The 13,155-nt window shown below is 47.9% G+C and overlaps 1 protein-coding gene across 1 annotated transcript in view; it reads right to left on the bottom strand.

The window, feature by feature from the left end:
* The window catches only part of vwa3b (von Willebrand factor A domain containing 3B), a 184,255-nt gene that overhangs the window by 131,593 nt on the left and 39,507 nt on the right, over positions 1–13,155 (bottom strand). Inside the window, exons 5-6 of the mRNA XM_033023449.1 lie at positions 10,178–10,337; positions 7,677–7,846 (exon numbers count right to left, since the gene is read on the bottom strand). Of these exons, the coding sequence (XP_032879340.1) occupies positions 7,677–7,846; positions 10,178–10,337 (330 nt within the window). The remainder of the gene's footprint in view (positions 1–7,676; positions 7,847–10,177; positions 10,338–13,155) is intronic.

Genomic DNA, 13,155 nt, shown 5'->3' with positions numbered 1-13,155 from the left:
GCATAGCAGAAACCGGGATTCATAACCACTATATTCTGTCACTACACAATTATGCCTGGAAAAGGGATCATGTGCTATTGTGATTTTCTATGTTACACCGTTCAATTTCAGTGGAGAAATTATATTGGAAATTGTGGACACTGCATGGATCACGTCAAGGTGTACAGGGAGTATGGAGAAGGTTCACCAGACTGATTCCTGGGATGTCAGGACTTTCATATGAAGAAAGACTGGATAGACTCGGCTTGTACTCGCTAGAATTTAGAAGATTGAGGGGGGGGGGGGATCTTATAGAAACTTACAAAATTCTTAAGGGGTTGGACAGGCTAGATGCAGGAAGATTGTTCCCGATGTTGGGGAAGTCCAGGACAAGGGGTCACAGTTTAAGGATAAGGGGGAAATCTTTTAGGACCGAGATGAGGAAAACATTTTTCACACAGAGAGTGGTGAATCTCTGGAATTCTCTGCCACAGAAGGTAGTTGAGGCCAGTTCATTGGCTATATTTAAGAGGGAGTTAGATGTGGCCCTTGTAGCTAAAGGGATCAGGGGGTATGGAGAGAAGGCAGGTACAAGATACTGAGTTGGATGATCAGCCATGATCATATTGAATGGCGGTGCAGGCTCGAAGGGCCGAATGGCCTACTCCTGCACCTATTTTCTATGTTTCTATGTTTCTATCATGCCAGGATGTCTTTGCTGCAGAATACCAATAACACTACGACCTTCAGGGGCTGCTGAAGGTCCACCCCAACTCATCTAACCCACTGATCACTACCACCCCATTCCTTGACTCTCTACACATTTGCACCCCTCTTCCTGCAACAGCCTGGGCATTTAGAAAAGCAGAGAATTATTAGGGCGAGTCATCATGACTTTGTGTGGGGGAGATCGTGCCTTGACATTTTACAAGAGGTGATGAAGATGATTGATGCATGTAATCAGCTGGATGCCGTACACATTGATTTTTGTAAGGGTTTTGGCAAGGTCCTTCATGGTAGGCTGACTCGGAATATTAAGGCATTAATCATATCAGGTCAGGACCCTTCTTCTGAAATTACTCAAGCACTTGGTGCCTTTTTTTTGTTATGAGGAAGTGGGACTAGCTTAGATGGGTGTGGATGAGTTGGGCCAAAGGGCTTATTTGGGTGCGGTATGACTCTCTGAAAGTGACAACACAAGCACATAAAGTGATAAAGGAGACATACGGCATTGGAGTTGTAAAATTGTGACACAAGGGACAGCAGATGCTGGAATGTGGAACAACAAATAGTCTTGAGGAATTCAGCCGATCAGGCAGCGTCTGTGTAGGGAAATGGACAGTCAATCTTTCATGCGTGCTAGACAAAAGTGCTGGAGAAACACAGCGGGTGCAGCAGCATCTATAGAGCGAAGGAAATAGGCAAAGTTTCGGGCCGAAACCCTTCTTCAGACTGATGTAGGGTGGGGAGGGCGGGGAGAAGAAAGGAGAAAGGAAGAGGAGGAGCCAGAGGGCTGAGGGAGAGCTGTGAAGGGGAGGAGACAGCAAGGGCTACCAGAAATTGGAGAAGTCAATTTTTATGCCGCTAGGGTGCAGACTGCCCAAGCGGAATATGAGGTGCTACACCTCCAATTTCCGGTGGTGTTCACTCTGGCCATGGAGGAGGCCCAGGACAGAAAGGTCGGATTCAGAATGGGGGGGGGGGAAGTTAAAGTGCTGAGCCACAGGGAGATCAGGTTGGTTAATGCTGACCGAGCGGAGGTGTTGGGCAAAACGATCGGCAAGCCTCCGCTTGGTCTCACCGATGTAGATCAGCTGACATCTAGAGCAGCGGATGCAATAGATCAGGTTGGAGGAGGTGCAGGTGAACCTCTGTGGCATCTGGAACGACTGCTTGGGTCCTTGAATGGAGTCGAGGGGGGAGGTAAAGCGACAAGTGTAGCATCTCTTGCGGTTGCAAGGGAAAGTGCCCGGGGAGGGGGTGGTATGGGAGGGAAGGGAAGAATTGACAAGGGTGTTATGGAGGGAGCGGTCTTTGCGGAAAGCAGACATGGGGGGAGATGGGAAGATGTGGCGAGTGGTGGGGTCACGTTGGAGGTGGCGGAAATGACGGAGGACTATTTGTTGTATGTGACGGCTAGTGGGGTGAAAGGTGAGGACTAGGGGGACTCTGCCCTTGTTGCGAGTGGGGGGGGGGGGGGGGATGGGGAGAGAGAGCAGTGTTACGGGGTATTGAAGAGACCCTAGTGAGAACTTCATCTATAGTAGGGGTCTCCCCTCAGCCTCCAATGCTCTTGAGAAAATGATCCTGGGCTGGGTGAGTGGGCAAATGCATGACAGATGCAGTATAATGTGGATAAATGTGAGGTTATCCACTTTGGTGGCAAAAAGAGGAAAGTAGACTATTATCTAAATGGTGGCCGATTAGGAAAAGGGGAGATGCAACGAGACCTGGGTGTCATGGTACACCAGTCATTGAAAGTAGACATGCAGGTGCAGCAGGCAGTGAAAAAAGCGAATGGTATGTTAGCATTCATAGCAAAAGGATTTGAGTATAGGAGCAGGGAGGTTCTACTGCAGTTGTCCAGGGTATTGGTGAGACCACACCTGGAGTATTGTGTACAGTTTTGGCCTCCAAATCTGAGTAAAGACATTCTTGCCTTAGAGGGAGCACAGAGAAGGTTCGCCAGACTGATTCCTGGGATGTCAGGACTTTCATATGAAGAAAGACTGGATAGACTCGGCTTGTACTGGCCAGTATTTAGAAGATTGAGGGGGGATCTTATAGAAACTTACAAAATTCTTGGGGGGTTGGATAAGCTAGATGCAGGAAGATTTTTCCCGATGTTGGGGAAGTCCAGGACAAGGGGTCACAGTTTAAGGATAAAGGGGAAATCCTTTAGGACCGAGATGAGAAAAACATTTTTCACGCAGAGAGTGGTGAGTCTCTGGAACTCTCTGCCACAGAAGGTAGTTGAGGCCAGTTCATGGGCTATATTTAAGAGGGAGTTACATGTGGCCCTTGAGGCTAAAAGGATCAGGTGGTATGGAGAGAAGGCAGGTACAGGATACTGAGTTGGATGATCAGCCATGATCATATTGAATGGCGGTGCAGGCTCGAAGGGCCGAATGGCCTACTCCTGCACCTATTTTCTATGTTTCTATGATCCATGTGTGTCCCACCTCTCTGTACAGCTCATACTTTCTAATCCATGCAACATCCTGGTGAACATCTGCAACTTCCCCAAAGCCTCCACATCCTTCCTGTAATACGACGACCAGAATAGTACCCAGTACTCCAACTGCGGCGAAACCAATTTTATTTTTTTTTACAGCAGCGATTTCCCGATGGAATGTTGTAGGAAACCGAAGATCTCGGAGAAAACCCACGCAGGTCACGGGGAGAACGTACAAACTCCATAAAGATAGCATCGATAAATCGAACCTGGGTCTCCGGCGCTGCATTCGCTGTAAGGCAGCAACTCTACGCTGGGTCAGGGCAGTCACGCTGGCGCAGCGGTAGAGTCGCTGCCTTATGCCCCTGTCCCACTTAGGAATCCTGAACGGAAACCTCTGGAAACTTTGCGCCCCACCCAAGGTTTCCGTGTGGTTCCCGGAGGTTTTTGTCAGTCTCCCTACCTGCTTCTACTACCTGCAACCACCGGCAACCACCTGCAACCTCCGGGAACCGCACGGAAACCTTGGGCGGGGCGCAAAGTCTCCAGAGGTTTCCGTTCAGGTTTCCTAAGTGGGACAGGGGCATTAAAGCGAATGCAGTGCCGGAGACCCAGGTCCGATTTATCGGTGCTGTCTTTATGGAGTTTGTACGTTCTCCCCGTGACCTGCGTGGGTTTTCTCCGAGATCTTCGGTTTCCTCCCACATTCCAAAGACGTACAGGGTTTTAGGTTAATTGGCTTGGTAAATGTACAAATTGTCCCCTGTGGGTGTAGTTTAGTGTTAATGTGCGGGGATCGCTGGTTGGCGCGGATCCGGAGAGCCGAAGGGCCTGTTTCCGCACTGTATCTCTAAACTAAACTAAACTAAAGGGTGCTGAGTATAAATGTCGGGAAATTGTGTTTCTGCTGTAAAAAAAAATTTGATTTAGTCGCAGTTGGAGTACTGGGTACTATTCTGGTCGTCCCATTACAGGAAGGATGTGGAGGCTTTGGGGAAGTTGCAGAAGATGTTCACCAGGATGTTGCATGGATTAGAGAGTACGGGCTGTACGGAGAGGTGGGACACACTTGGATCATGTTCTCAAGGGCATCGGAGGCCGAGGGGAGACTTGATAGAAGTTTATAAGAATTATTCAAGGCGTAAATTGGGTAAATAGTTGGAGCCTCTTCTTCAGGGTGGAAATGTCAACCATTTAGACGTCATGAGTTTAAGGTGAAAGGCGGAAGTTCAAAGGAGATTTATGAGTCAGTGGTTTTTTTAAATATAGAGAGTGGTAGGTGCCAGGAACACTCTGCATGGAGGAAGTGGTGGAAGCAGATGCAAAGGCAATGTTTCAGAGGCTGTCAGACAGACACAAACAGGCCCATAATTGGGGGTTATGGTGCGCAGTTTAAATTAGCATTGTGGTTGACAAGGACATCACGGGCTGAATAATTCGAGTCCAGCAATGTATCACAACATCAGACAGCATAGAAAATAGACCCTTCAGCCCACCATATCTCTGCTACATTCCTCCATGCCTTGCTCGTTTAGAGAGCCTGTTGCCTCTTAAATGCTGAAACAAGGAGCTGCAGATGCTGGTGAGACCACATCTGGAATATTGTGTACAGTTTTGGTCTCCTCATTTGAGGAAGGACATCCTTGTGATTGAGGCAGTGCAGCGTAGGTTCACGAGATTGATCCCTGGGATGGCGGGACTGTCATATGAGGAAAGATTGAAAAGACTAGGCTTGTATTCACTGAAGTTTAGAAGGATGAGGGGATATCTTATAGAAACATATAAAATTATAAAAGGAATGGACAAGCTAGATGCTGGAAAAATGTTCCCGATGTTGGGCGAGTCCAGAACCAGGGGCCACAGTCTTAGAATAAAGGGGAGGCCATTTAAGACTGAGGTGAGAAAAAAATGTTTTCACCCAGAGAGTTATGAATTTGTGGAATTCCCTGCCACAGAGGGCAGTGGAGGCCAAATCATTGGATGGATTTAAGAGAGAGTTAGATAGAGCTCGAGGGGCTAGTGGAACCAAGGGATATGGGAAGAAGGCAGGCACTGGTTATTGATTGGGGATGATCAGCCATGATCACAATGAATGGCAGTGCTGGCTCGAAGGACCGAATAGCCTCCTCCTGCACCTATTTTCTATGTTTTCTAATACACAAAAGGGCACAAACTGCAGGAGCAACACAGCAGGTCAGGCAGCATCTTTAGAAAACATGGATAGGTGATGTTTTGCATCAAGAGCCTTGTTCAGACTGACTGTGTGGGGGAGGAAGAAAACTGGAAAAGGGTATAGGCAGGACTAAGCGTGGTAGCGAACTGGCCTTAAGGTGGTCTGAAGAAGAGTCTCAACCCAAAATGTCACCTATCCATGTTCTCTAGAGATGCTACCTGACCTATTGCGTTACTCCAGCACTTTTGTCTTTTAAATGTAGTTATTGTTCCTGATGTTGTGAGAGATCCCCTTTAACCGTCTTCCCTCTCACCTTAAACCAATGCCCTCTAGCTTTAAGTAAGCAAGTTTAAGTAAGTAAGTAAGTTTATTGGCCAAGTATTCACATACAAGGAATTTGCCTTGGTGCTCCGCCCACAAGTAAAACATGACATACAGTGACAGTTACGAATGACTCAGAAATCACTAAACATTAATAATAATAAAACATTAATGATAAAACACCATTGATCAAGCATGTGAACCAACAAAATACCAGATCAAAGGGAGGCTACAGATTTTTGGTTGTTGAGTAGAGCAACTCCTCGTGGATAAAAGCTGTTTTTATGTCTGGCTGTGGCAGCTTTGACAGTCCGGATTCGCCTTCCAGAGGGAAGTGATTCAAAGAGTAGAGAAATCCGGAACGATGTTTGGAGGTACCGTATGTCCGATGTTTATGAGTACTTCTCTCGTGAAAGTAATCTTTGTAGGGTATTCACAGACGACACAAACGAACAAACACATACAAAACAGCAAGGAGCAGTACACCGTGGCCGCCATTGTCGGCGCCAGCAGCAGCTACACTGCAAGCCTCTTAGTCGCCCCTACATTCAGACTCTGCCTATCTACCATATCTATACCTCTCATGATTTTATATACCTCTATCATGTCACCTCTTAGCCTCATTCTCTCCAGAAAAATCAAGCCTGTCCAATCTCTCATAATAACTCAAGCCCTCCAACACCGGCAACATGCTTGTGAATCTTTCTACACCCTCCCAAGGCTAACCACTATTTTTCTGTTGTGTAATGAGCAGAATGGCTCACGAAACTCCAAGTGCAGCCTAACCATTGTTTTGTACAACAAAGCTCTTGCAATCAATAAAAGCAAGTTTGCCATACCTTTTCTTCACCACCCTGTCTACCTGTATTGCCACTTATTGGGAACTTCCTAAAATGCATAATTTTGCTCCTGTCTGATTAAATTGCATCTCCTTTTCGTTTGTCCACAATCCCAGCTGATCAATATCTTGTTGCAACCTTAAACGACCATCTTCACTGTCTACTATACCACCAATTTTGGTGTGATCTCTTGGTGCTTTTTGGGCTGCACAGTGGCACAGTGGTAGAGATGCTGCCTTGTAGCGTTCGAGATCCAGGTTCGAGATCCAGGTTCGATCCTGACTCTGGATGCTGTCTGTACAGAGTTGGTACGTTCTCCCTGTTTTCTCCTGGTGCTCTGGTTTCATTCCACATCCCAAAAAGGTTAATTGGCTTCTGTAAATTGTAAATTGTCCCTAGCATGTACATAGTGTTATTGTACGGGGTGATGGCTGGTTGGCGCACACTCGGTGGGCTGAAGGGCTTGTTTCCGTGCTCTATCTCTAAAGTGCAAACTTGGGCATTTCAGAAGTAAAATAAATTCTGCAAAACACCAATGATCCCATGCTCTATAAATTCAGGCTGTGTCAGAAGGAGTTTAAGGGCCTGACCCACCAGCATGCGATAGCATGCGTCTAGCGCGACCAAACATGGCCGCTTTTAGGCATACGGCCTCGCTGGGCCGGTCCCACTTCAATCGCCGGAGGCGTATGGAGTTGTGCGGGGCTGGTCCCGACATCACGCGGGGCTCCAAATATTTTACACTGTCCGAATATCCCGCGCGACAACGGCCTGTCCGCCCGCATTGAGGCCATACGCAGCGCCTCGACTGGCGTAAGCAGCGTCTCGACGTTGTACGCAGCGTCTTGATGCCATATGCAGCATCTTGATGGCGTACGCCTAGCGCGTGGCGTTGCGCAATTAAGTCACTGCCGGGCGTGGCGTTGCGCGATGACATCACCGCCCGGCATGCCGTTGCGTGATGACGTCACCGCCTGACGCCGTGCGACGTCCAAATTCAGTCGGCCCACCTCCAGCCCAGCTGATTGGTGAGTATGGTGTCGGGACCAGCCCCGCACAACTCCACACGCCTCCGCGGTTGGAATGGGGGACGCCTCAAGCCACCACGTTTGGTCGCGCTAGACGCATGCAATCGCATGCTGGTGGGACAGGCCCTTTACGATTGTATCTTGCCGTGTTATTGTCCTACCTTCCTGCAGTGCTCTGAGCCAATTCTTTCATAAACCGGATTGTTGCTTCCTCCTTCGCGTTGAACGAGATGGTGTGAACTGGGCGAGGGCTGTTTGCCAACTTCTGATGTAAAAGCTCCCTCATTCCCTGAGGACCATCTCCCGCAGCAAAAAAATAGATGGCTTCAATCTGCATTAAAAAAAAACGTTATCATTATTCCATTGGTTTCATTCTTAAAATGGACAAACACAGCAAGAGTGGACTGACCGATCCATTCCAGTGGCAAGGTTGCCTTCCCAAATCATCTGTCTCAGCGAGTTACAAGGGAAGATATTTGCGTAGGAAGGAATACCAGATGCTGGTTTACACCGAAGATAGACACAAAATGCTGGAGTAACTCAGCGGGACAAGCAGCATCTCTGGAGAGAAGGAATGGGTGATGTTTCGGGCCGAGACCCTTCCTCAAACTGGACGAGGAAGATATTTCTTGGTTGTATTTTTTTGCTGTTTCTCTTATATTTATCTTTTGACTTTAGTAAGTAAGTAAGTAAGTTTATTGTCAAATATTCACATACAAGGAATTTGCCTTGGTGCTCCGCCCACAAGTAACAACATGACATACAGTGACAGTTATGAATAACTCAGAAAATACTAAACATTAATAATAATAATAATAATAAAACATTAAATGATAAAACACCATTGATCAAGCATGTGAACCAACAAAATACCAGATCAAAGGGAGGCTACAGATTTGTGGCTGTTGAGTAGAGCAACTACTCGTGGATAAAAACAGTTTTTATGTCCAGCTGTGGCAGCTTTGACAGTCCGGAGTCGCCTTCCAGAGGGAAGTGATTCAAAGAGTTTGTGGCCAGGGTGAGAGGAGTCAGAGACGATCTTGCCCGCTCGCTTCCTGGCCCTTGCAGTGTACAGTTCATGTAAACCAATGTACAGTTTATCTGATTAAATATGCTTGTCTTAGTGCCACAGCTATGTAGTCACTGCAGCACTTGACAGGAATGCACATCCGAAATTAATGAATAAGTAATGAAGCAGGGTTCACTATTCTAATGCCCAAGTTTCAATATAGGCTTCCAAGGTACAAGGCCTGGCGCCAAAACCACTAATTCAAAAAATATGCTCCACATTATGCGAGAAAATAATATGTGCAATGTAAATTGTTTATGCAATTTTCCAATCAGGATTATAAAGTTACCCCAACAAAGACCTGAATTATGGACACTCAAACATAACAACAAGCTCTCATAATATTGTTACATTCAAAACATTGGTTTATATTTATGAGTGGCAGAACTAGTTTCCTCTCTCTCTCCACCTTCAATAATTGTTTTTCTAATGTGCATTTGATGCCATTTGATGCCATTCCAATGATGGTAAGATGGAGGACTCAATGAGGGAGGGGGGGGGGGGCGCCGAGAATGAAAGGGGACCCAGTCGGGGGGGGGGGGGGGGTGTAGAGGTAGGGGGATGCCTGTTGCCACATGCAGTGAACTATTCGGTGAACATTTGTAACTTTGTCAGCACCAAAACGTGGCGACATTTGTCTACTGCCGAGGTGAGGCCTGCTGTATGATTTTACCAGGTTGTATGCAAAACAAAACATTTCACTGTACCTGAGCACAAAGTATCATGGAATCAAACATTACAATGCTATAGTTATGATAGATTTGCCATATGTGTGTTTGCCAGTTTATGACCAAAATTCGACTTAGAGATGTCTGTAAAAGGGGAGCCTGTTTGTTATCCGTGGGTGGCCTGTACTATTCTTTTACATCCAATCGTGTATTTCATTAACTTTATACTAGCTCCTCTGGAGCTGAAGAGTTAAAACCCAAAATAGTCCAGTTTTAATTTGTTTTAGTATTAGAGATGTAGCGCGGAACCCTGCAGCCCACCGAGTCCGCGCCGACCAGTGATCCCCGCACACGAACACTATCCTACACTCACTAGGGAAAATTTACACAGTCACCAAGCCAAATAACCTGCAAACCTGTACGTCTTTGGAGTGTGGGATTATAGATGGAAGATCTCGGAGAAAACCCACCGGTCACGGGGAGAACGTACAAACTCCGTACAGACAGCATCCGTAGTCAGGATCGAGCCTGGGTCTCTGGCGCTGCAAGCGCTGTAAGGCAGCAACTCTACCGCTGCGCCACCGTGCCATCTTAGCCAGAGACAATTGTGAAGGCAGACAATGTAGATGGGGAAGAGAGAGGAGAAAAGGTGCGTTGCCCAGGTGGGGCACAGAGAACGTACAAAGTCCGTACAGACAGCACCCGTAGTCAGAACAGAACCCGGGGTCTCCGGCGCTGTAAGGCAGCAAATCTACCGCCGCGCCACCCCCTACATTTATTTTATGGATGTCGGATACGTGGTAAGAATGATGCTTGGCGGACAATTAAATCGAAGGGTCATATTTAATTTAATGTCTGGAAACACATTAAGGCATTTTAGAAATTGGCATCTGCTTGTGTCTATAAATCAAACGCAATGTCTCACAGTTTTATCACTTGTTGCTTGTAACACAGCCTCCACCGCACTTGTCTTGCTGGTTGCTGCCGTATGACAAAGATTCTCAATCCAATGGACTGCTGATGCTATTGACTGTGCATTAACGGGAACAGCTTTGGCCTGCCACATGTCCAGCTCCTCAGAGGCCCTGCACAACATTCAAAACACAAGAGCAAAGATTAGCTATTTGACCACTGAATTAACTTCACAGTTAATCCTCTTAGGGGATCAAAAATATGATCTGTGGCTACTTTATAAATTCTATTAATTCATTACCTGAACAAGTTAAAATTTAGAAAACTTGTCCTCAATTTAAAACGTCCCACGTTTGTTGGGAGCAGTGCGGAAGGATTAATATCAGGACCCTCTGCAACTTTCTGAAACCCAGATTTCATGAGCCTCCACTGAAAACTGGAGAAGGCCACAAACAAGTGTGTGAAGGATGGTACACACAAAATGGAAGAAGGAACTGCAGATGCTGGTTTAAACTGAAGATAGACACAAAAAGCTGGAGTAACTCAACAGGACGGGCAGCATCTCAGCAGGGAAGGAATGGGTGACATTTTGGGTCGAGACCCTTCTTCAGATGGTGTTCATCGAATCTCCCCTCCATTGTTATCTTAAGGATGACCATTGATCAGGTTTCATGTGGGCCAGCCACATAAGTGCCATGACAAGAGAGCAGACTGCAAGATGTAGCCGGCACAGTGGGAAGCTTGGTTGCGCAACGGTAGATTTGCTGCCTAACAGCACCAGAGACCCGGGTTCGATCCCGACTACAGGTGCTGCCTGTACGGAGTTTGTACGTTCTCCCTGTGACCTGCGTAATTTTTCGCCGGGTGCTCCAGTTTCCTCCCACACTCCAAAGACGTACAGGTTTGTAGGTTAATTTGCTTGGTAACATTGTAAATTAGCCCTAGTGTGTGTAGGATAGTGTTAGTGTGCAGGGTACGTGGTCAGCGCGGACTCTGGTGGCTAATGGGCCTGTTTCCGTGCTGTATCTCTAAACTAAACTAAACGACTCACTTCTTGACACTCCAAGACCTTTCCACTATCTACGAGGCACAAGTCAGGATCACGAGAAAATACTCTCTGCTCACCTGGGTGAGTGCAACGGCAACATCTCCGAAGAACTTCAACGCCATCCGGGATAAAGCTTGCCCCACACTCCATTCCCCCATGCTAAGTGTACATTCACTCCACCACTTCCATGCAATGGCTGCAATACAGACCATCTACAAAATACATTCACCTGGAATGCACCTCCCAAACCAATACTGTTTGCTTAGTAAGGAACTGCAGATGCTGGTTTACACCATTGACACCAAATCCCAGAGTAATTCAGTGGGACAGGTAGTGTAAAGAAGTGAATCTCACACACTTGTAACTTTACTTAACTCTTTAATAAACACACAGATTAAACATGATCCAGCACTAACTGCACGCAGTCTGTCACCGTGCTGGAGAGAGAGCGAGAGATAGGAAGAGAGGGTGTTATTATACTTGATAACTAAGGCGTGGTTAGTGGTACTGAGGTAGCTACATTATTGGTTGCATGCATAAACCATCTACATCCTTCCCCTTAGAAATCAGAATTGAAATAGAGCCATGGCAGTGTGATTGTATAAAATATACGAATCTAAACAGTCACCATAGTGGACAGGCGGCTTAACAATGCGACCCGAACGTGTGCATACAACACCTTCCCCCCCCCCCCCCCCCATCGGAAAGAAGAGAAGGCGCAGCAGAAGTAGGCGAGAAAGTTAAAACATGAGGAGACGCAGCCGGAGCATGAGAGACGGGAGGGGAGGGAGAATGTGCAGGAGGGGAGGCAAACCGGCCAGAACCCGGCGGCAGCGGTGGAGGAGAACGCAACAAGTGAGGGGTCCGGGGCATGCAGGGATCAGCAGGAAAACCGGCAGGGACAGGCTGGGACCGCAGAGGTGGAGCATAAGGACCCGCAGGTGGAGGCTTCGGCTCGTTCACAGCCAACAGGTGTTGACGGCTCAGACGATAGACAGTCCCTTCATAGTCCACCAGGTAAGAACGAGGCGAATCAGCAACACCAACTACGGTCGCGAGACGGGAATAGCCGGTGCTAGTTTGCAACCGAACGACTTGCCCTGGCAGTAGGGACGTCAGCGGGCGGCAGGACCTGTCGTAGGAACGCCGTTGAACCTCATGCTTCTGTTCAATCCGCTGCTGGACAACGGCAGGCTCGAATACCTTGGGTAGCAGGGTCTGTTGAGCGATCGGCATAGGTGGCCTGGTTGTCCTCGACATCAGACGCTGGGCAGGGGAACCCATGGTCGGTTCACGGGAGATATTACAGAGGTTAAGTAAGCCCAGGTAGAAGTCGGAGTTAGACAGGCGGGACTGCTCAAGCAGACCCTTAGCACTCCGCACGGCTCGCTCGGCCAGGCCGTTGCTTTGCGGGTACTCCGGGCTGCTAGTGTAATGATGAAAGTTCCACTTGGCAGCGAAAGACTTGAATTCGGCGCTTGTGAATTGTCGGCCATTGTCAGTTTGTAAACGGACAGGGGCACCGAAGGTGGCGAAGTGCCCGCGCAGTCTGCTGATGACCATCTCGGAGGTGATTGAAGGAAGCAGGTCCACCTCGAACCAGTTGGAGCACGAGTCCACCAGGACAAGAAACTGCTTGCCCCGCCATTCGAATATGTCGGCAGCCAGCGATGTCCAGTGCATGGCGGGCGCCGGCTGCTGCAAAAGGGGCTGTCGCTGCTGGTGTGGGGCGAGGTTGTTGCAGGTGGAGCAGGAGGAAACTCGGTCCTTGATATATTTGGCCATACCAGGACAGTAGAATTGTCCCTGAGCGTGAGAAATAGTGGCATCGACCCCAGGATGACCGCTGTGGGCTGCGTTGTAGTAGAGATCATACAGAGAGGCCGGAACCACGACCTTGTGGCCTTTGACGATAACACCATCTTGGATCACCAGCTCATCAC

This window comes from Amblyraja radiata, chromosome 6 (assembly GCF_010909765.2).
Source record: "Amblyraja radiata isolate CabotCenter1 chromosome 6, sAmbRad1.1.pri, whole genome shotgun sequence".
Taxonomy (NCBI): domain Eukaryota; kingdom Metazoa; phylum Chordata; class Chondrichthyes; order Rajiformes; family Rajidae; genus Amblyraja; species Amblyraja radiata.
The sequence above is the reverse complement of the archived record's forward strand: the minus strand, read 5'-3'. Positions and strand labels throughout refer to the sequence as shown.